This window comes from Myxine glutinosa, chromosome 4, assembly GCF_964187855.1.
Source record: "Myxine glutinosa chromosome 4, kmMyxGlut1.1, whole genome shotgun sequence".
In the NCBI taxonomy this organism is placed as follows: Eukaryota; Metazoa; Chordata; class Myxini; order Myxiniformes; family Myxinidae; genus Myxine; species Myxine glutinosa.
In genome coordinates, this window is record NC_136264.1 from 63,432,602 (window position 1) to 63,458,048 (window position 25,447).

The following is a 25,447-nucleotide window of genomic DNA, read 5'->3' on the forward strand; positions in this document are numbered from 1 at the left end:
GACTAGCATGGTTACAAGAGGAGACCTCAGTGACTGTGAAAGAGGTGTAATTGTTGGGGCATGTTTGGAAGGAGTTTCAGTGACAAAGACAGCTCAACTTGCTGATGTTTCATGGGCAACAGTGTATAAGGTGATGTCGGCATGGAACTCCGAGGGAAAGACATCATCAGCAAAGGGCAACAATGAGTGGAAACTCATCATTCAGGATCGTGATATCCGTGCATTAATTTGAAGTGCAAGGCAAAGTAGGCGAGCAACTGCAGATCAATTGACTGTAAATTTCAACCTGGGGTGGCAGCAGCCAGTTTCATCAATAACGGTCTGCCGATAAATCCACAGGGTAGGATACCATAGTCGGGTTGCAGTGCACAAACTACTCATCACAACTGGCAATGCACGTTTGCGAGTCCAGTGGTGCAAAGAGCACAGGTAATGGACTACTGAGTAGTGGATAAATGTGATCTGGTCAGATGAATCATCTTTCACCATATTTTCGACAAATGGACAAGTGCACGTGTGGCAACACTTTAGAGAACTCTGCAGCCCCGAGTGCTTGGTGCCAACAAGAAGGGTTTTGATGGTTCTGTGTTGTGGATCACATTTTCCTGGCGTGATTTGGGTGCAGTCATTCCCTTACAAAGCAAGGTCAATGCAAATTGCTACTCAATGGTACTGAGTAATCATCTCCACCCCATGTTGCAGAATTTCTTTCCTGCCAGGAGGGGTGTCTTCCAGGATGACAATGCCCACGTCCACAGAGCACGTGTGGTTGTCCAATGGTTTGATGAGCACAACAGTGATGTTATCCATATGTCATGGCCTTCAGTCACCAGATCTGAACCCAATCAAGCATTTATTGAATATTTAGAAATGACGCCTGAGACAGCATTTTCCACCTCCATCAAACAGGTGTGAGTTGATTAACTTTTTCGAAGAAGAATGGTGCTGCATACTTCCTGCAGAATTCCAGAATCTGGTTGACTCTATGCCACGGCGCATACAGGCCGTACTGGCACGTCATGTCCCAACGCCCTATTCAATGACTTTACCTTGTTGTTTCCATTTTTTTGTCCACTACCTGTACGTGAAAGGTAATATTAAATGTTCCCCAACCCTATTCCTTAGTGGGTGCGTTTTTTTTTTTACCCCTGCTGGTATTAAATATTTAAATGATAATAATAACAAACAAATAAACAAAAAACAATAATGATGATCATGACGATGTAAGAGCATTTGTGATGTAATCAATTGTAGTTGAGCATAAGCAGAGCTCAACAAGTTGATGAGAATGTATAGAAAGGCCACAAAGTCTGTTTGCGGAACAGCCTTTTCCTTTAGCTCCCGGTCCCTTTTTAGAGAGGCTGCAGTTTCACTTTATAAATACTCGTTGTGACTGCTGCATTACACCAAAAGGTGGTGACAGTAAAATTGATGACATTTTCTCACTTTCCTTTTGTTGCTTTAAAAAGTTGCATGAACGTATTCATGTCCACTGATCCACACTGTTTATGAGAAATATCTTCAAAGTTAAGATTTCTCTCAACCAGACACTAAAATTATGCACAAGAGCTAAATAAGGTATTTTTACTTTTCCAACAAACAAAACTTTTAAACCACTGGTATGAAAAGTTGAATTTAACTTCTTAACTAGATTTTCCTCTAGATCTAGAAACTCCAACTAGATCTTAACTAGACCTTAACTAGATCTTGTTGTGGAGCAATTTGTGTACATAAACCAAGTCATGTTCACTCATTGAATACTTGTAAAATTTAATAACACTGGAAAAAATACTCATTCTGTTACAACAGCAATACATGGTATAACCAACTCACACAGCACAGGGACCCTGGGCCGACAGAGTATTCTTCTTCGATCGCACTGCTTTGGCTTTTGTAGCAATTCTTCATTTGTAGCAATTCAGACAAGATTTGATTGGGTCCTCACAGTGGGAGGGGGTAGGAGGGAGGAGATTACATTCACGTCCGCGTCTGCTTTGTATTCGGACTTCTTCTGTATGCTAAACATGACGAAAACAGCAAAAAAATATACAAAACAATTGACTATTTTATGCGACCTTGATGTTTTACCTCAAAAGCAATAGGCTTAAGTGACCCAATATGCAAACCTTGCTCAAATTTCAAGTCAATCAGATGGAAATAGATGATTAAACTTTGACTTTGTGTTGAAAACAATCGTATTTTCACATTTTATTGGTGAACCAGTTCAGTTATTCAATAGGTAAACCGTATTCAAATTTCAAGTCAATCGGATGAAAATTGACGATTTTATGCGACCTTGACCACCTTTTCATGTCAAAGGAATTGACTTCCAGCTTTGATTGGTGAACCAATTCAGTGACCCAATATGCAAATTCTTAATTTTTTAGGTTCAATTGTATGGAAATTGATGATTTTATGAGATGTTGACCTTTGACGTTTTGACAAAAATTTTAATTTCTCTTCTCCATGTTCTCATAGTAAATATTTGTTGAAAAATTTATGGCAAAAGCTCAAACGATGAAAAGGCACAGCCCAGACAAACTGACAAACGCACACACACACCTGCACACACACACACACACACACACACAAACACACACACGTGATTGCAAAACCCCATCTCCCGCTGCACGGTGGATGGGCGAACAACAACAACAACAACAACATGCATTTTAAAGGCCATTTTCCCTGCTAGAGCGGGGGTTAGCCTTGCGGTCCCCATGACAATCTTCTCCATTTTGCCCTATTTTCTGCATCTCTCCTTGTTAACCCCCTTGCCCGCATTTCTTCTTCCACCATCTTTAGCCAAGTCTTTCTCATTCTTCCCCGTCCTCTGCTTCCTTCTACATTCATTTCCATCACTCTTCTCAACCAGTCACTTTCATCCTTCCTCAACACATGACCAAACCATCTCAACCTGTTCCTCTTCACAGCATCAATCACAGGCTCTATTCCCATCATCTTTCGCAATTCATCATTTGTCTTCCTCTCTCTCAACGACACTCCGCACATCCGTCGAACCATTCGCATTTCCACCCTTTCCAACCTTCGTTGCTGCTCTACATTCATTACCCATGTCTCGCTCCCATAAATCATAACACTTCTCACACATGCAGCATACACCTTTCCCTTCAGCTTCAACGACACTCCCCTCATCATCAGCACGCCACTCAGTTCCCGAAACTTCTTCCATGCACATCTCACTCGAGCAACCGTTGCCGAGTCTGATCCACCTTCTCCATTCAGCATGTCTCCGAGGTAGCAAAATGTTTTCACACCTTCCAGCTTCACGCCGTCTCCAAGATCCAACTCAACATTTCCTCCATCTGCAGCTCCCTCTGTGCACACCTTACATTTGAATGTAGCTGCCACACTGGTTAATGACCCTCTCAGACCACTACATTTTTGATGAACCCACTCAGCGCACATTGTACATTGAATGGAGTTCACTCCGACACCCTTCCTACACACAGCACAGGGCCACTTCCCAGTTCTTTCCACCTCACCACATGCTTTACCACTTGGCATCACCTTCGTCTTTCCGATATTCACCTTCAGACCTTTTGTCTCCATACATTCCTTCCACGTGTTCATCTTTTCCTTCAGTCCATCCATACTTTCCGCAATCAACACCAGATCATCTGCATACAACAACTCCCACGGTAAACCCTCCTTTACGTTCTGAGCCAGCACCTCCATCACAGCTACAAATAGTAGTGGACTTAGTACCGACCCCTGATGCACTCCCACCTTCACCTCAAACTCACCACTGTTCCCGTCCTTCGTCCTTACAGCTGTGCGCGCTCTTTTGTACATTGCCATCACTACTCTGATCAACCATTCCTCCACTCCTAACTTCCTCAATGCCCATGTCAATACTTTGCGTGGTACCCTATCGAATGCTTTCTCCAGATCAACAAACCCAAGAAACAACTTCTTCCTCTTCTCCATGTACTTCTCCTGCAACTGCCTCACAATGAAAAGCGCGTCTGTCGTTCCTCTTCCTGGCATGAATCCAAATTGCATTTCATCGATCTTCACTTTCTTCCTTATCCTCCTCTCCAACACCCTTTCCAATACCTTCATTCCATGCTCCAATAACTTTATCGCTCGGTACGAGCCACACTCCAGAGGGTCACCTTTCCCCTTGTATAGAGGGACGAGGGTACTCAGTTCCCAATCCACTGGAATGCGGCCTTCTTTCACCACCAGATTACAGATCTCTGTCATTCTCTTCACACCCCAACTTCCTGCTGCCTTCAACATATCTCCCACAACTCCCGTCGGCCCTCCCGCGTTTCTACCCTTCATTGGTTTTATCGCTTCCTCAACTTCCTTCTCAGTTATCTTCTCTGCCGGTCCTAAAACAGGGTTACTCTCTATGTTGCCATCCCATTCATTCTCTGTATTCAACAGCATTTCCATATATCTTTTCTATCTTCCTTTAATTCCATCTGGGTCGACAACGATTTGTCCCACTTCGTCCTTCAAGCAACTCACCCCCATCACATCACACCTCTCTTTCGCTATCTGCTTTGCAATCCTGAATACAGCTTTCTGACCCTCTTCCGAATCCAAGCGTTCTCCGAACATTTTCCGACATGCCTCCTGCGCCTTTGCTACCTCTTTCTTTGCAGCCTTCCTGGCTGCCTTATAACTTTCATGCTCTGCTGTTTCTGCTCCCGTACCCTTCACCTTCTGCCACTCCTTGAACTTCTTCCTCTTCTCGTCAATCCTCTTTCCAACTTCATCATCCCACCACCATGTTTCCGAGTGCCTCGGTGGTCCTTTTGTCCATCCACATACCTCACCAACAGCTCCCAACAGACTAGCTTTCATCGACATCCAACCACTTTCAAGCTCAACCACATCATCCTCGACCCTACTCAGCCTCTCTTTTAATGCCTCCCTTACTGTCACCTCTTTCAACCTCCACACCTTCATTCTCGGTTGGTACTTCACCCGCCGAGCTCTCCTCGCACCTTTCACCCTTACGTCGCAGACAACCAAGTGGTGCTGTGAAACAGCCTCCTCCCCCGGGATCACCTTTGTGTCCCGGAGGTGCCCCCTATCTCGCCTACGCACCATCAGGTAGTCAACGGTTGTCGTCGACCCACCTGACGTGTTTGTAACAAGCTTATTATCCTCTTTCTGGAACTGAGTATTACAAATCAACAAATCAGCTCCATCAGCAAACTCCAAAATCCTTTCACCTTCTCCATTTCTCACACCATATCCGTAACCCCCATGAACTCCCTCAAAACCGTCCATACTCCTTCCCACATGTCCATTTAGGTCTCCTCCTACCACAACAACTTCCTCATCTTTCACGTTTTCCATCAGCTTCTCTATCGCACACCAGAACTTGTCCTTTTCTTCATCGCTTCGACCAACCTGCGGAGCATATCCCGAGATGACGTTCACCAAGAGTTTTCCAATCATCATTTTCACCATCATCAACCTATCACTCACTCTCGTCACACTCACCACACTGTCTACAAACTCCTCAGAAAACAGGACACCAACACCATTCACGCCCTCCAGGCACCCTTGCCACACAAACTTGTATTTCTGTCCCTGCCTACCCTTCACCATTCTCACACCACTTCCCTTACATCTCGTCTCTTGCACACAACATATGTCCACTCTTCTTCTGACCAATACTTCCACCACTTCTCCTGATCTCCCTGTCATTGTCCCTACATTCCATGTCCCAAACCTCAGAAACCGATCTCCACTTCGGGCTGTACCCTGCCCATATGTCGTTGTAATTGTCATGGTTCCCTTTTTGAGGCAATGTTTTTATGGCCGGATGCCCTTCCTGACGCCAACCCTCTTAGTCGCCTCCTACGACACGCAGGGATACGGTGTACCTATTCTTATCCAGGGTACACACCGGGAAACGTTTAAAACATGGAAATTCTGGGAGGGTGGGGAGGGTGGGGAGGGTGGGGGGGGGGGGAAAGAAGGGAAGAGCACTCGGTGCATCAAGGGAAAGATAAAATGAAAATAAACCCCTTCAGCGGCACTTAGCTTGGCGTCCTAAAGAGTACTTTCAGGAGCTTGGCGGCTGTTGAAACTGGGTGTGGGAAGTGGTCCAAAATGGCGGTGTAGAACACCGCGCGTCGAAGACACAACAAGCGTGAGGCGAGCAGATTAGACGGCCTCCTTTCGATTCTCTACCGTCAAGCCCAATGCGGCCTTCAGCTTCCAAGAGCCCAGCAGTTGTCCAAAACCTCGTGTGGGTTAATCGAGATCAACGTTCGTATCTTTCCGGAGCCGTACAATTCCTGGAATTAACGTTTTTGAGCCTCCAATGACCGTGCTCTCAGTCCGTGGTGAAAAGGAAGCAAGGCCGCGTCGCGAGCTCCGTGATCTCACACATGCACAGCCGCCATCTTCCCAAACTCTTCATGGGCTAACAATGATCTTCAAATTCTGTCCTCATTAGCAGCAAGCAAGACCCCTTCTTTTCTTTCTTTACATGTATGACCTTAGCTTTGTCATTTGATCATGTATGCAGCTGCTATCCACAAGGCATATGTGCACCGATTGCAGCTGAATTATTGCTTGTGGAAACTTTCCCCAAAAGCTCAACTGGAGTGCTTGTCATATTGGTTCACGAGTTATCAAGTGACCACTATATTCGTCATGTGTGTGCGTCTGTCTGTGTGTGTCTGTCTGTCCGCAGCATAACTACCCGATGATATCATCCGATCTTGATGAAACTTGGGTGGGAGGTTGATATCATGATCTAGTTGTGTCCTGCCTAGAGTGGGCGTATTGCGCCCATTGTGGGCGGAGCCACGCCCGAAAAAGGTGTATTTTTAGGGGGTAATCAATTTCAAGCTACATCTTCTCCGAGGGGTTTGGTGGAATCTGACAGGGGTTTCGATATTTGGTTAGGCCAATGTCACGTGTCTAGCCCCACAGAGCTCGATTTTTTCATTTTTTTTTTTTTTCATTTCATTTTACACCGAATTTTCGGTATTGTGCAGCTAACTAACCTCATAACTGATTATACATTATTTTCTATCTCATTTCAAGGTCAGTAACCTTCGTTTTGACATTTCCGGGCCTAGCCTGTCCGGGCCTGTTTCGGTTATAGTCCGTCATTTGTCATTGAATACCGCTCGCTCGTGAACCATCGTCGTCTCCTGACTTGTTTATTGAAAAATCGATTTCTTTGCTTCTTTGCTTATTTATTCACTTATAATATATTTGCTTGTATCACTGCTATTTTCACATTGTCGTTGCTCAGTTTATGCTGTATAATTTTTCTCTAATGTTTTGCTTTTGTGCACATACACACACACACACACACACACACACACACACACACACACACACACACACACACACACACACACACACACACACACACACACACACACACACACACACACACACACACACACACACACACACACACACACACACACACACACACACACACACACACACAGAGTTTTACTGTGATTAAACTCACATGCAATTCAATGTCCTTAACATCCTCCCTCAAAGCAGAATATATAATGTTCTATACTCCCTAATCTTGCTATCACCAACTTCACAAGATATCGGCAATTGGAGATCATCATCAACACGCCATGGGTCTCTGTATTCCTTCAAAGTGACTATCTGGTGTAGATTCATCTCATATCTGGTTGTCAGTCACCTTTTATTTTCCTTTGAAGAGGCAGTGTCTGATAGACTGTAGACAAGCTCCATCACAGGTAAATACTCTTGATTCACAGTGGTACATTATACCCCTTTATGCCAACATTGTTATGTATTAGTACACCCTCCAGTGCTCAAATTTTATAAATTTCCTTATATTGCCTCATCTTGTCTTTAATCCACTTACTGTCATGTTCCCAAATGTCCACCTTCATGTATTGTGCTCATTTCTAGCTATGGTGCTGCAAAATAGCTAAAGGAATACATATCCACCTGGTACATAAAACAATTCAGGTAAACTTATTTAATTGTATGGTAAACGCAAATTCTTATCCAAGCTGTGGCTTTTTAGTTTTGCTGAAATTACTCATAATAATGAAAAAGTTTAAATAAATAGCAGGAATTTAAATGATATATGATTAATAATATAAGATAACTTACTAATCTACCATATAAAACAATGTCAGTTTGTGTGTTTGTACAGATGTCTGTCCCCCTTCATAAGGGTAGGTTTTAAAGGCCAATATTTTATCATAAGCATTGGCCTCCACCATATAATTTTGAGGCTATGTAAAAAGATTGCAGAGTAATGGAGGCAAAGTCATTTGAAAAGCATGTGGGCAGAACAGTCTCCCATACACAAAAGCAATAACACTCAAAGCCCCATTAAATATGCAGGGTCTTTTCAAATTCCATCCAAGTGTATTAGTAACAGGCCTCGCTGCCTTTATTTCTCAGTTGAAGTGAAGTGTTAAGAAAGCTTTTTGGTTGTAAAAGGCAGTGTAATACATTGAAGTACGGTGGCCACCTTCGACGCCTTTATTAAAACACAAGACACCCTTCTCGGAGCTTTCCCCTTTCAGGATTCGCGCATTGCACCCTCTTCCGGCACGCACAAATGTTAGCCGGTTTCCCACCCGTTGGTACATAATCTTCGCCACTCACGCTCGCTCAAGTCGGTCGTCAGCTTGCTCCAGAGCTGTTTCCAGCTCACGCATGGTTTGTGTAGTTAACTCTTGGATACGGGCTATCTGTGCAAGATTTAGCTGTGCACGATTTAGCTAAGTCAGGGTCAATGGGGGAGGGGGAGGGGGGAAGGGATGGGGTAGGGGGGAGGGGAGGGGGGAGGGGTGGAGGGGGAGGGGGGAGGAAAGGGGTGGAGGGGTGGGGTGGAGGGGGAGGGGGAGGGGGGAGGGAAGGGGGGAGGGGGGAGGGGGGAAGGGGGAGGGGGGAGGGGGGAAGGGGGAGGGGAGGGGGAGGGGAAAAGGGAGGGGGAGGGGGAAAAGGGAGGGGGAGGGTGAGGGGATAAGGGGAGGGGTAGGGTGGAGGGGGAAGGGGGAGGGAAGGGGAGGGCCAGTCAACAATGACGTTGCAGTTCTCATGGTCGGAGAGCAGCACAACAATCGCGACATCATCCTGCATCTTCGCAACAGCACAAAGCGGATTTTGGAGACTCACCGATCCTGTGACGCCCTCCAGTACCGGCGTTGCCGGGCGGGGGAAGGGAGACCCGTACATTACACACATTACAACATTACACACACACAAACTGTGTTTTATGTTCAATGGTCTGGTGGCGGGGATGGAACATCACATGATCGCTCTGAGCGAATCAGCGCGCTGCTCTGCCACCGGGTCAGATTCCGTGTATAATATACCTCGCTGAAATGCGCTGAGGTAAATATGAATAAAAAATATGGATCTCGTCAAATATTTTTAGGTCGGCCATGTCCTTCCCAGGCTCAATGGCCATGTCTGTGCCAAATATCAAGTACGTGAGCCTCTCCGTTTAGGAGTCTATCGGTAACATTACACACACACAAACTGTGTTTTATATATGTATATAGATTACAAAGTAAATGTTATGCTACTAGTACAGGCACCCACTTGCGTGCCATTTTCAAACAGTGCAACAATGCCATGCTTCTGCAATCTCATGAAGCACCACTCAGCTACTCGAGCACAAACAACAACAACAGGCATTTTAAGGCCATTTTCCCTGCTAGAGCGGGGGTTAGCCTCGCGGGCCCCAGGACAATCTTCTCCATGTTGCCCCATTTTCTGCATCTTTCCTTGTTAACCCCCTTGCCCGCATTTCTTCTTCCACCACCTTTAGCCAAGTCTTTCTCGGTTTTCCCCGTCCTCTACTTCCTTCTACATTCATTTCCATCACTCTTCTCAACCAGTCACTTTCATCGTTCCTCAACACATGCCAAAACCATCTCAACCTGTTTCTCTTCACAGCATCCATCACAGGCTCTATTCCCATCATATTTCACAATTCATCATTTGTCTTCCTCTCTCTCAACGATACTCCGCACATCCACCGAACCATTCACATTTCCACCCTTTCCAGCCTTCGTTGCTGCTCTACGTTCATTACCCATGTCTCGCTCCCATAAATCATAACACTTCTCACACATGCAGCATACACCTTTCCCTTCAGCTTCAACGACACTACCCTCCTCGTCAGCACGCCACTCAGTTCCCGAATGTTCTTCCATGCACATCTCACTCCAGCAACCGTTGCCGAGTCTAATCCACCTTCTCCATTCAGCATGTCTCCTAGGTAGCAAAATGTTTTCACATCTTCCAGCTTCATGCCATCTCCAAGATCCAACTCAACATTTCCTCCATCTGCAGCTCCCTCTGTGCACACCTTACACTTGAATGTAGCTGCCATACTGGTTAATGACCCTCTCAGACCACTACATTGTTTATGAACCCACTCAACGCACATTGTACATTGAATGGAGTTCACTCCGGCACCCTTCCTGCACACAGCACCCGGCCATTTTCCAGTTCTTTCCACCTCACCACATGCTTTACCACTTGCCATCACGTTTGTTTTTCCGATATTCACATTCAGACCTTCTGTCTCCATACATTCCTTGCACTTGTTCATCTTCTCCTTCAGTCCATCCATACTTTCTGCAATCAACACCAGATCATCTGCATACAACAACTCCCACGGTAAACCCTCCTTTACATTCCGAGCCAGCACCTCCATCACAGCTACAAATAGCAGTGGACTTAGTACCGACCCTTGATGCACTCCCACCTACACCTCAAACTCACCACTGTTCCCATCCTTCGTCCTTACAACTGTGCGCGCTCTCTCGTACATTGCCATCACTACTCTGATCAACCATTCCTCCACTCCTAACTTCATCAATGCCCATGTCACTACTTCGCGTGGAACCCTATCGAATGCTTTCTCCAGATCAACAAACCCAAGAAACAACTTCTTCCTCTTCTCCATGTAAGCTACTCGAGCACAACTCATCAAATATTCAAGACCCAACGTTCATTTATAGCTCATATTGGACCACTGATGCTCCACAATCACAGACACAAATGCCTTCATCTTCCAAATATCAACATTATTTAGACCAACCAGCCAAAAAATCCTTAAACCGAAATCCTTTAATTAAACTTGGACTTCACCAAATTTTTGGAAATCCCGAAAATCTGCCCTCACCACCCCTCTTTGCACGTATGATCATCTTCCATGAGTCAAACGTGCAAGCCAACGTGCAAGCATACAAGCCAACTCAAACCCAATGGGCCTGCTCCCGTCACCCAATCAACTCATCTACCAGGTCCCATCTAAATCTGTTCCCAACGTTCCGAGACATCATCTTCGGCCCTATCTCCCAATGGTGAGGAACTCACCCCAAAAACTCCAACATCTGGATCGGTATCCTCATTCTTAAAAGCAAAGCCTTGCCAACGCACTTGCCATTGCAAAATGCTCCATTTTATATGACTTTCTCTTTCTATCTTGGTACTTACTCTGACCATCTTTAAATAAAATTCGTTCTTTGGTCAAAACAAACAGATACAGAAACCTGAATTGCTCCATAAATCTCAAAAACTGGCCCGAGGACACAATCTCCTCAAGCTACGAGGTCAATTTTCCCAAAATATACCAACATGAAGTGTAAAACCAATTAAACATTCACAAAACAATTTCCTCATTGTAGACCCACACTAATAGATTTAGCCTGGAGGTTGTAGACATCCACTTCACGAATCCACATCACAACTGGTAGCCTCAATGCCACTTGTACATCTCAATCTGCATTTTGCCCTCTAGGCCCTTGACTTTTGACATTAATTTGCAATGTTATTGGATTCATCTCGTCATTTAACTAACAACACGATCTTCCTCAGGTTGATCTCGTGGCCTCTCCTTCGCTGGTATCTTCATGGGCCTGTAAATATAATTGCTCACACAAAATACTTACAAATAAATCCGTCCCACCGTTGTATGTTCATCTGCTCTTGTGCAGATTATTAATAGGGGGCATTCCAAATGTTCCACAACAATTCACAGCAGGTGACCACAACAGGTGACATACATCACACATGCGATACCCAAACATGGATCATCCTTCAGTTGATAATTATGGCCGAATAACAGGGCCCCCACATGCTCAGCAACACCAGCCACCAGACAAAGCCGCCCTCACAGAGAACCAAAACAGCATGTTACCTGCCAAAATCACACAAGGTGCCAACCGCCCACGCGATCTTGTTCATGATCTCAAAAACCAACACATATCACTCGAAGGTCACTTTGCCTACCCTATGTTTAGAATGCACCTGTTTACCTCAACTTCAATCTTGCTGAGTAGAAATCTCAAACCATCTCATAATGTCTTGTCAGGGGAAGAGGGGGGGGGGGGGAGGGGTGGGGTCCTCTTGTCCACCAGCTCACAACTCCGTACTCCAACATCTATCACTCTAACTCGCCAGCATGTTGACAAGACCAACAAGCCATGACATATACCCAACAGTATATCACCATTGCTAGCATCATATACCAAGATGACCATGCTTGAGAATCCCACAACACGTGAGAATCAAACCGCAGGACGCCGCAATCTCCCCTGCAGGCACACCTGTCTAGACATTATCAGACTGTCCGCAAAGTCACATTCATAATATTTCACACCTTATGCACGCCACGTGAACCGAACCAATTTACGGGAACATATACCACTCTGACCTCTCCCCACATGGCATGATTTCCGCTTTCACATCCTGCCTCAACTGAACCAGCCAACATGAGACAGTGTTACGGAACAGGTTTTGGGACTTCTCTTGAACAGCTGGTGGTCCTTTGAGGGACTTGTCTTGATCATAAATCGCTCAGCAAGTCGCTATAGCCCACAAGAGTACTCAAGCTCAATTTCCCCTTCTTATGGAATCGTGCCGCAGAACTCATGGTTTTGCAGCTTTGTCCATCTCCATGTTCCTGCTCATCCGGCTTTCTGTACGAGTCCTCTTTGAAATCCGTGTTCCACCAACATAACTCCGTGGCCGGCTGCATGCTCACAGCCTGACAGACAGACAGGGGCGAAACCACAACCACAACCAAACCACAACTACCTTCCTCCGAACAGGAGATCAGAGTATACCTGCACCTGCTCCTCAATCGATTCCCTGACCTTACATCCCAGGGTCGGTAGTACTCGACTCATCGTAACAACCTGGAGAACCTGTGTGCAACTCGAAGTACTCTCCTCGTGAGCGCTGCCTTCAGGGCAGCTCGTCAGACATAATGCCCCCAGAACCATAATCACTTTCATCACACATAACCAATTATTTATTTATCACAATTCCATTTGCGTTCTGGTCAAGTCTGGTCACAACTTTTTGAGATGTCCTGCTCACAGACAAACAGACAGACAGGGGTCTAGCTTGGGTTTGAATCCTGACCCCATTATAAACTGTCATCCCGATGTTTCACAGACAGGATGATTCAACAATGTGTGCGCCGTCCCTCGGTTGGACGTCAACCAGGCATACCCGCCCTCCAACACTTGCCCCACCAGTGTCCCTCACAAAGGGTAGGCGAACTATCGCCGGCACCCTTGGTAAAAATTGTAAATTCTGTTCTAACTCGCAGGGGCAATGCATCAGCGGCACTCGGCAACACACGTAGGCTCTGAGCCGGTTCTGCGGAGCCAAATCAACGCTCCCGCCACTCCTTCCCATGCATGCCACAACACTCAGTTCCAGTGCCTTGACCCGAACAGCCTCGGAGACAATTAATACTTCCTATCATGAAACTCTGCAACACGTCTCGCTCCACATCAGAGAGGAAGACAAGTCTTGAATACAATCCTAATAATTGGACGAACAACTACGTGGTTGTGCAGAATATGGAAATACAACAATTGTGTGTTAACTTTCTTGCCCCCAAACACGAATTCCTCAAACACAAACATGAACACGAATTCGAACATTTTCAATGTGGAGTCTCCAAACCACATGATCCCTCCAGCATCTACCCATCTCTGGACCCTGCGTCTGACCCCCTGGGCCCACCCAGTGTATTCGCAAATCCATACATTAAGGGCTCGCATTCATTAGAGAACAAGCTGGGTTCAGCCAACTTGGGTAACAAGAGACTTAACTTTTACACATATCATCCGAATGCATAAATCAATGTAGTCTGAATCGCAAGATACCGTGCTTTGAAACTCGACATGATACCCCACAAAATACTTTGGTACGTACGTTCCTGCAGCCCATCTATGCTCGCCGGCGAACAACGGCTCCGAGGGCAACTAGCCCTTCACGAAGAAAAGAAAACTCGAGACCTTTTGTCTCCATACATTCCTTCCACTTGTTCATCTTCTCCTTCAGTCCATCCATACTTTCCGCAATCAACACCAGATCATCTGCATACAACAACTCCCATGGTAAACCCTCCTTTACATTCTGAGCCAGCACCTCCATCACAACTACAAATAGTAGTGGACTTCGTCCTTACAGCTGTGCGTGCTTTCTCGTACATTGCCATCACTACTCTGATCAACAATTCCTCCACTCCTAACTTCCTCAATGCCCATGTCACTACTTCACGTGGAACCCTATCGAATGCTTTCTCCAGATCAACAAACCCAAGAAACAACTTGTTCCTCTTCTCCATGTAAGCTACTCGAGCACAACTCATCAAATATTCAAGACCCAACGTTCATTCATAACTCTTATTGGACCACTGAAGCTCCACAATCACAGACACAAATGCCTTCATCTTCCAAATATCAACATTATTTCGACCAACCAGCCAAAATATCCTTAAACCGAAACCTTTAATTAAATTTGGACTTCACCAAATTTTTGGAAATCCTCAAAATCTGTCCTCACCACCCCTCCTTGCATGTATGATCATCTTCCTTGAGTCATGAGTCATGCTTTTTAAACATATATGAAATCCCCTTCGTATATTCTGCGGCGGGCCACCAGATGTCCCTTGTCTATTACCCATCTTTCTGGTATTACTTCCCTTTCTCCGCAACCTGTTAGGTTAAAGGAGGCGCCCCTTATCCGGCTTCCTCCACTGACAGGTGCACGGCAATACCCGTAGCGTGTTGCCGTCGTTCAGGTCCTCAAGGCAGAGTGTAGCGAGCGTCCGAATGTACAGGTACCACCTGTCCCTTTAAGAGACACTTGCAACGCATCCAACTGTGACACTCCTGCCAGACCTCCACACGCATACGTGTACAGTCTTTAAAGCCTGCCTCTTTGAAACAGTCACAGCACGTCCGAGTGTCCAGGCTCCTGGAAACACTCATAAGTGCTCGGGCCCCAAGCCACTTGTCCTTTCCCTTATCCTTAACAAATCTCTGCACCGTGTCCATTCCATTTACCTTTCCTTCGAATCCACGCCAGAGATCAAGCAAAGACAGAATCCTTCACCCAATGGCGGTAGGTGACCATTTATACCGAGAAGGTCTCACCTCTTTATAGGTGCCTGAAACATTGCCGCCATCAGGGAACGACACCATCTCTCTCCCCTCCAGGCAAATCCCATCCCTCGTCACCAGCTTTGTCGTGGGTTTTAATCCTTCCTCCAGGGATAAGCACCTTGTCGAACTCGGAGAGTGTACAAGAGATTTATTAATAGATAAAGATGGGAGACGTGGGGTTAAGGCCATTAACACTACATGGTTTGACATCATGTTTCTTCAACAGCCAGCACCCACATCTCAGCGAGCCACAACCCGTAGTCGGCTTAATATTGTTGCGGAACCCGGGTCTGTCGATGTACTAGGAGGGGGGGGGGGGGCGGTGAAGTCCCCATTTCCCCACAGACACCGGATCCACGGGGTCGTCGATCACGACTAAACTCGCGGTCGACGGGTTGCTAAGCAACTTCAAATGCCAATCCCCTAACCACGGGTGAAGGGTTATTGATCACTACCCAAATACCTTCGAGACCACGTGATTAGAAAGACCGGGAATTGAATCCCCTCTCGCGATTTCACACCTTATTCCAATCGAGTGCGCCGAGCGGATTTTTTGCTCAGCTTGAAGAAGGTCCGCAGGACGAGCCGCCGCATCAAAGTCAGCACGAACGATGATCCAGGTCGAGTGACGATTCAGCGCAGGAAGGACGAACCAGCACGTCGGATAGCCAGCTTGAAGGACCATGACGAGAGAGAGAAGAGAGAGGTGCGATGGACATGGGTTTTATCGAGTCGAAAAAGCTTCATAGAATGTTCCACAGGCTCTCATTGGCTGAGGAAACTCTGTTTTTTTTGCTGGCGAAGTGTCCATGACCTGATTGGTTGTTTCCGTGTCCACGAGTGGTGTTCTTTATTGCAAAACCATAACAATATACTTTCCTCTCGGACAAAGGAACTCAAGGACACAGACTGCCGCCTCAAAGAGAAATTGTACAAAGTTGGCAAGTCAAAGTTGGCAAGTGTTATGGCTGAGGCAACTCTGTTTTTTTGCTGGCGAAGTGTCCATGACCTGATTGGTTGTTTCCGTGTCCACGATCTCTCATTGGTTGTTTGCTGGTGAAGTTTGCTGGTGAAGTGTCCACCACCTGATTGGTTGCTTACGTGTCCATGACCACTCATTGGTTACCTGCTGGTGACATGGGCGGTTCTTTTAGCCATGCCTACCACAGTCGCGGTTGATCATATGGACTGTGCTTGTAGCCACGCCTCCTTGCACATGAACCAATGTCTTCCTTCAACTATACGAAGGTTTGAAATCCTGCCTAACTCAACGCATATCTGCTTTAATTACTACACAATGGGAAGGGAGCTAATCTTTACATTTAATAAGAAATAGCTGACTACTGCAGGCTAAATGTTGTCATGTAATTAACTAGGAGGGGTGTTCTTTATTGCAAAACCATAACAATATACTTTCCTCTCGGAAAAAGGAACTCAAGGACATAGACTGCCGCCTCAAAGAGAAATTGTACAAAGTTGGCAAGTCAAAGCCTCATAAGGAAATAATGTTTTGCAAGGTCAAACATGCGATTTTGTCAACAGTTTTCAAAGTCAGACAACCAGACACCGGACTGGAAATGGGTCACAGTGTGACACTGCTGCCACCATCAGGATAGGGATTGTAATGAAATCCCTTACATTTGTACAGATGTCTGTCCCCCTTCATAAAGGTAGGCTTTAAAGGCCAATCTTTTATCACGAATGTTTGTTCACTGCAGTCTATTTTTGAGGATAAAACAAACTTGAAAAACATTTTCCATTAAAGAGTAATTATGTCTCTTCTATTGGAATTGTAGATGGTCGCTTGCAAACCGAGCCTCAAGGGCGGTGTACAGAAGCGTTTTTTAAATAACAAAAAAATACAAGGAACACGGAGGCGAAATTTGCTGCATGCGATGTGCAACGCATGCGCAGAGTAAAACGAGTGTTCATTTACCTCTATAGGATGTCTTATAAATAAAGATATTAGCACACCTGACACTAGGCCGAGGCTTCAGACTTTGGCACGCTCACAGGGCTGCACTGTCGAATAAACTGTTCCCACCCATCATTTTTGACGGGATTTTTACTGGTATTACACAAACGATGTTTATGTAAGATTGCTTGATAAGTTTGCTGATAGTTCGTTGATATGTCATTGTGATCGACACTTTATGTATGCAGAGTGGCCTTTCCTCGCTGCATTTGGCTGCACAAGAAGACCATGTTGGTGTGGCTCAGGTGTTGGTGGACCATGAAGCTGATGTGGATGCCACAACCAAGGTGTCATCCCTCCAATGGCTGTTATATTCCCATAGTTAACATGATAACATTATTTGGTAATTAATTTAACAATGGTTAAAAGTGTTGCACATGTGTAGTGTTGCCGTACTGTTCGTTTCTAGTCCTGATTTTTCACACCATTGGGTTCATGGGGAAAATACGTAATATGTTCTAACGTCATGATTATTAATCTCAACCTGTCACTTTCCTTTTTCTTTCCAGCTGGGTTACACTCCGCTTATTGTCGCTTGTCACTACGGTAACAGCAAGATGGTGAATTTCCTTTTACATCATGGTGCGGAGGTCAATGCTAAGACCAAGGTCTGTCCCTGCCAGATTTCATTTGTGTCTCATTACAATACATCTTTGACAGGAGCATTAATGTCTGGATGAAAATCCAGCCAGTTTGCGAGTGTGACAACTAAGGCATAGGTTCAAATCCTATACAGAATATCTTGTAATATTTTCATTTTGTCATATTGTTCTTGTGTGTAAAGTAATTTGGACACATCCTCCTCTATGAGCCTCAGTCAGTGTAAAAACATACTACTGGTACTTATATAAATCCTCATGAGAAAGAGGTTTACTACTTTATTTATTTATTTTTGTCCTGTATTGAGGCTCATGGAAGAGTAGAGCAACATGGGCCAATGGATCAACAGACCAAATGTAGCACAGGGGAAATGGTCAGACAATAAGAAGCACATGCGTCATTGCACAGGTAGAAGAATTACAGGAGCAGGGTGGGACCAGGGTCTCATTGGGTGTTATAATCTGATCCGTGAAATGGGAGAGACCATTAGGTGACGGTGGGCAGCAGATTTGAAATCTTTGTCGGGAAGGCAGAGGAGTATGATAGAATGAAGGTGGAGCATTGAGTTTGACTTAGCGAGGGTAACCAGGAAATATAATTGTTGTGTTTGTAAAATGCAGAAAAGAATCTTGCAAGTTATCCACAGATGACCAAATCACTCTGAGATAACGAGGGTTTCCTTGAGTTACATAATTAACATTTTGCATTTTCGTGAGTTACACTGAAATTATATGATATAAAATGTATTAGTGTTCTTATAATCTAATGTGTTCTGTGCAGGTATCAGCATTTATTTTTGAGAGGTAGATTATACTGTTTAAGGGACGCCATTTTTAGTGCCCATTCCAAGTTGTCCTGACAAGATGATTGGTGCAGCTTCTCTTGATATCACCGAAGACCCTGTGCTGACAGTATGCGTTAATAGATGATGGTGCCTTTCAGATGATTTCAGCATTTTACCCAAATATGATTAAGGAGCAGCAATATGCATCTGATCAGGATATAGTGTGACTTGAATTGGGACTTTAAGGTGATTGTGATCTCATCATCATTTACACTCGTTGTTCTTGATGGATGATACACTGCTTCCTTCTGGGTTTGGACAAGGCCAATAGAGACAATGGACAAATTAACACAGTGTCGTGGGATTTGAATTTGGCTTCAAATAACTTATGAGCTTGGACCAGGGCACTGGACGTACTTCAATGCAGGGAAGAGGCCGTTAGGCCCATTGAGCTTGTGCAATGGTTACCAACCTATGGTTGTTTGTCCAGGCTCTATCCTTTTTAAATGCTGAGCATCAAGCAATGTAAGCAGCATGTACTATATATTTTTGTATTATTTGGTATGACTTGCATCCATGTCAGAGGACCTGAACGACGGCAACAGTCGACGGGTATTGTCGTGCAGCCGTCAGTGGAGGAAGCCGGATAAGGGGTGCCTCCCTTAACCCAACGGGTTGCGGAGAAAGGGAAGTAATACCGGCAAGATGGGTAATAGACAAGGAACATCTGGTGGCCCAATTCTTCCGGAGGACGGGCCAGCCGCAGAATATATGAAGGGGATTTCATATATGTTTAAAAAGCATGGAGAAAAAGCTGTAAGGGATATAGAGCTGTGGAATGCATGGATGCGAGAGGTAGAACCAGTGGCGTACCTACGGTATGGCAGGTATGGCACGTGCCCTGGGCGCCACTGAGCAGTTTCTATGAAAGTCAGACAAGCCACAAAACGAATCACTTTTACCAACAACATCATCATTCAAAACAACATTGGAGCACAAAACTGATCACTTTTACCAGCAACATCATCATTCAAAACAACATTCAAAACAACATTGGAGCACAAAACTGATCACTTTTACCAGCAACATCATCATTCAAAACAACATTAGAGCACAAAACTGATCACTTTTACCAGCAACATCATCATTCAAAACAACATTCAAAACAACATTGGAGCACAAAACTGATCACTTTTACCAGCAACATCATCATTCAAAACAACATTAGAGCACAAAACTGATCACTTTTACCAACAACATCATCATTCAAAACAACTTTAGAGCACAAAACTGATCACTTTTACCAACAACATCATCATTCAAAACAACATGAGAGCACAAAACTGATCACTTTTACCAACAACATCATCATTCAAAACAACATTAGAGCACAAAACTGATCACTTTTACCAACAACATCATCATTCAAAACAACATTAGAGCACAAAACTGATCACTTTTACCAACAAAATCATCATTCAAAACAACTTTGGAACACAAAACGAATCACTTTTACCAGGAATAACAACATTCAAAACAACTTTAGGACACAAAACTGATCACTTTTACCAACAACATCATCATTCAAAACAACTAGAGCACAAAACTGATCACTTTTACCAACAAAATCATCATTCAAAACAACTTTGAAACACAAAACGAATCACTTTTACCAGGAATAACAACATTCAAAACAACTTTAGGACACAAAACTGATCACTTTTACCAAACAACATCATCATTCAAAACAACTAGAGCACAAAACTGATCACTTATACCAGCAACATCATCATTCAAAACAACTTTGGAACACAAAACGAATCACTTTTACCAGGAATAACAACATTCAAAACAACTTTAGGACACAAAACTGATCACTTTTACCAAACAACATCATCATTCAAAACAACTAGAGCACAAAACTGATCACTTATACCAGCAATATCATCATTCAAAACAACTTTAGAACACAAAACGAATCACTTTTACCAGGAAAATCATCATTCAAAACAACATTAGGACACAAAACGAATCACTTTTACCAAATATATCATCATTCAAAACAACTAGAGCACAAAACTGATCACTTATACCAGCAACATCATCATTCAAAACAACTTTAGGACACAAAACTGATCACTTTTACCAGGAATAACAACATTCAAAACAACTTTTGAACACAAAACTGATCACTTTTACCAAGAATAACATCATTCAAAACAACTTTAGGACACAAAACTGATCACTTTTACCAGGAAAATCATCATTCAAAACAACATTAGGACACAAAACGAATCACTTTTACCAGCAACATCATCATTCAAAACAACTTTAGGACACAAAACTGATCACTTTTACCAGGAATAACAACATTCAAAACAACTTTAGGACACAAAACTGATCACTTTTACCAGGAAAATCATCATTCAAAACAACATTAGGACACAAAACTGATCACTTTTACCAAATATATCATCATTCAAAACAACTTTGGAACATAAAACGAATCACTTTTACCAGGAATAACAACATTCAAAACAACTTTAGGACACAAAACTGATCACTTTTACAAGGAATAACAACATTCAAAACAACTTTAGGACACAAAACTGATCACTTTTACCAGCAACATCATCATTCAAAACAACTTTGGAACACAAAACGAATCACTTTTACCAGGAATAACAACATTCAAAACAACTTTAGGACACAAAACTGATCACTTTTACCAGGAATAACAACATTCAAAACAACTTTAGGACACAAAACTGATCACTTTTACCAGGAATAACAACATTCAAAACAACTTTAGGACACAAAACTGATCACTTTTACAAGGAATAACAACATTCAAAACAACTTTAGGACACAAAACTGATCACTTTTACCAGCAACATCATCATTCAAAACAACTTTGGAACACAAAACGAATCACTTTTACCAGGAATAACAACATTCAAAACAACTTTAGGACACAAAACTGATCACTTTTACCAGGAATAACAACATTCAAAACAACTTTGGAACACAAAACTGATCACTTTGACCAGGTATAACAACATTCAAAACAACTTTAGGACACAAAACGGATCACTTTTACCAGGAATAACATCATTCAAAACAACTTTAGGACACAAAACTGATCACTTTTACCAGGAATAACAACATTCAAAACAACTTTAGGACACAAAACTGATCACTTTTACCAGGAATAACATCATTCAAAACAACTTTAGGACACAAAACTGATCACTTTTACCAGGAATAACAACATTCAAAACAACTTTGAACACAAAACTGATCACTTTTACCAGGAATAACATCATTCAAAACAACTTTAGGACACAAAACTGATCACTTTTACCAGGAATAACAACATTCAAAACAACTTTGAACACAAAACTGATCACTTTTACCAGGAATAACATCATTCAAAACAACTTTAGGACACAAAACTGATCACTTTTACCAGGAAAATCATCATTCAAAACAACATTAGAGCGCAAAACTGATCACTTTCACCAGCAACATCATCATTCAAAACAACATCAGAGCACAAAACTGATCACTTTTACCAGCAACATCATCATTCAAAACAACATCAGAGCACAAAACTGATCACTTTTACCAGCAACATCACCATTCAAAACAACTTTGGAACACAAAACGAATCACTTTTACCAGGTACAACAACATTCAAAACAACTTTGGAACACAAAACTGATCACTTTTACCAGGAATAACAACATTCAAAACAACTTTGGAACACAAAACTGATCACTTTTACCAGCAACATCATCATTCAAAACAACTTTGGAACACAAAACTGATCACTTTTACCAACAACATCATCATTCAAAACAACATCAAGCACAAAACTGATCACTTTTACCAGCAACATCACCATTCAAAACAACTTTGGAACACAAAACGAATCACTTTTACCAGGTACAACAACATTCAAAACAACTTTGGAACACAAAACTGATCACTTTTACCAGGAATAACAACATTCAAAACAACTTTGGAACACAAAACTGATCACTTTTACCAGGAATAACAACATTCAAAACAACTTTGGAACACAAAACTGATCACTTTTACCAGCAACATCATCATTCAAAACAACTTTGGAACACAAAACTGATCACTTTTACCAGCAACATCATCATTCAAAACAACATGAGAGCACAAAACGAATCACTTTTACCAGGAAAATCATCATTCAAAACAACTTTGGAACACAAAACGAATCACTTTTACCAGGAATAACAACATTCAAAACAACTTTAGATCACAAAACGAATCACTTTTACCAGGTATAACAACATTCAAAACAACTTTGGAACACAAAACGAATCACTTTTACCAGGAATAACAACATTCAAAACAACTTTGGAACACAAAACGAATCACTTTTACCAGGAAAATCATCATTCAAAACAACTTTGGAACACAAAACGAATCACTTTGACCAGGTATAACAACATTCAAAACAACTTTGGAACACAAAACGAATCACTTTTACCAGGAATAACAACATTCAAAACAACTTTGGAACACAAAACTGATCACTTTTACCAGGAATAACAACATTCAAAACAACATGAGAGCACAAAACGAATCACTTTTACCAGGTATAACAACATTCAAAACAACTTTGGAACACAAAACGAATCACTTTTACCAGCAACATCATCATTCAAAACAACTTTGGAACACAAAACTGATCACTTTTACCAGCAACATCATCATTCAAAACAACTTTGGAACACAAAACTGATCACTTTTACCAGCAACATCATCATTCAAAACAACTTTGAACACAAAACTGATCACTTTTACCAGCAACATCATCATTCAAAACAACATGAGAGCACAAAACGAATCACTTTTACCAGGTATAACAACATTCAAAACAACTTTGGAACACAAAACGAATCACTTTGACCAGGAAAATCATCATTCAAAACAACTTTGGAACACAAAACGAATCACTTTGACCAGGTATAACAACATTCAAAACAACTTTGGAACACAAAACGAATCACTTTGACCAGGTATAACAACATTCAAAACAACTTTGGAACACAAAACGAATCACTTTTACCAGGAATAACAACATTCAAAACAACTTTAGATCACAAAACGAATCACTATTACCAGGAATAACAACATTCAAAACAACTTTGGAACACAAAACTGATCACTTTTACCAGGAAAATCATCATTCAAAACAACTTTGGAACACAAAACTGATCACTTTTACCAGGAAAATCATCATTCAAAACAACTTTGGAACACAAAACGAATCACTTTTACCAGGAAAATCATCATTCAAAACAACTTTGGAACACAAAACGAATCACTTTGACCAGGTATAACAACATTCAAAACAACTTTGGAACACAAAACGAATCACTTTTACCAGGAATAACAACATTCAAAACAACTTTGGAACACAAAACGAATCACTATTACCAGGAATAACAACATTCAAAACAACTTTAGATCACAAAACGAATCACTATTACCAGGAATAACAACATTCAAAACAACTTTGGAACACAAAACGAATCACTTTTACCAGGAATAACAACATTCAAAACAACTTTGGAACACAAAACGAATCACTATTACCAGGAATAACAACATTCAAAACAACTTTAGATCACAAAACGAATCACTATTACCAGGAATAACAACATTCAAAACAACTATGGAACACAAAACGAATCACTTTGACCAGGTATAACAACATTCAAAACAACTTTGGAACACAAAACGAATCACTATTACCAGGAATAACAACATTCAAAACAACTTTAGATCACAAAACGAATCACTATTACCAGGAATAACAACATTCAAAACAACTTTGGAACACAAAACGAATCACTTTTACCAGGAATAACAACATTCAAAACAACTTTGGAACACAAAACGAATCACTATTACCAGGAATAACAACATTCAAAACAACTATGGAACACAAAACGAATCACTATTACCAGGAATAACAACATTCAAAACAACTATGGAACACAAAACGAATCACTTTGACCAGGTATAACAACATTCAAAACAACTTTGGAACACAAAACGAATCACTATTACCAGGAATAACAACATTCAAAACAACTTTAGATCACAAAACGAATCACTATTACCAGGAATAACAACATTCAAAACAACTTTAGATCACAAAACGAATCACTTTTACCAGGAATAACAACATTCAAAACAACTTTGGAACACAAAACGAATCACTTTGACCAGGAATAACAACATTCAAAACAACTTTGGAACACAAAACGAATCACTTTTACCAGGAATAACAACATTCAAAACAACTTTAGATCACAAAACGAATCACTTTTACCAGGAAAATCATCATTCAAAACAACTTTGGAACACAAAACGAATCACTATTACCAGGAATAACAACATTCAAAACAACTTTAGATCACAAAACGAATCACTTTTACCAGGAATAACAACATTCAAAACAACTTTAGATCACAAAACGAATCACTATTACCAGGAATAACAACATTCAAAACAACTTTGGAACACAAAACGAATCACTATTACCAGGAATAACAACATTCAAAACAACTTTGGAACACAAAACGGATCACT

At 42.4% G+C, this 25,447-nt stretch overlaps 1 protein-coding gene across 2 annotated transcripts in view; it reads left to right on the forward strand.

The window, feature by feature from the left end:
* Positions 1-25,447, forward strand: part of LOC137425860 (uncharacterized) — a 473,741-nt gene that overhangs the window by 273,954 nt on the left and 174,340 nt on the right. For both annotated transcript variants that reach the window (XM_078775806.1, XM_078775807.1), the window contains 2 exons: positions 17,610-17,708; positions 17,931-18,029. In XM_078775806.1, the coding sequence (XP_078631932.1) occupies positions 17,610-17,708; positions 17,931-18,029 (198 nt within the window). The remainder of the gene's footprint in view (positions 1-17,609; positions 17,709-17,930; positions 18,030-25,447) is intronic.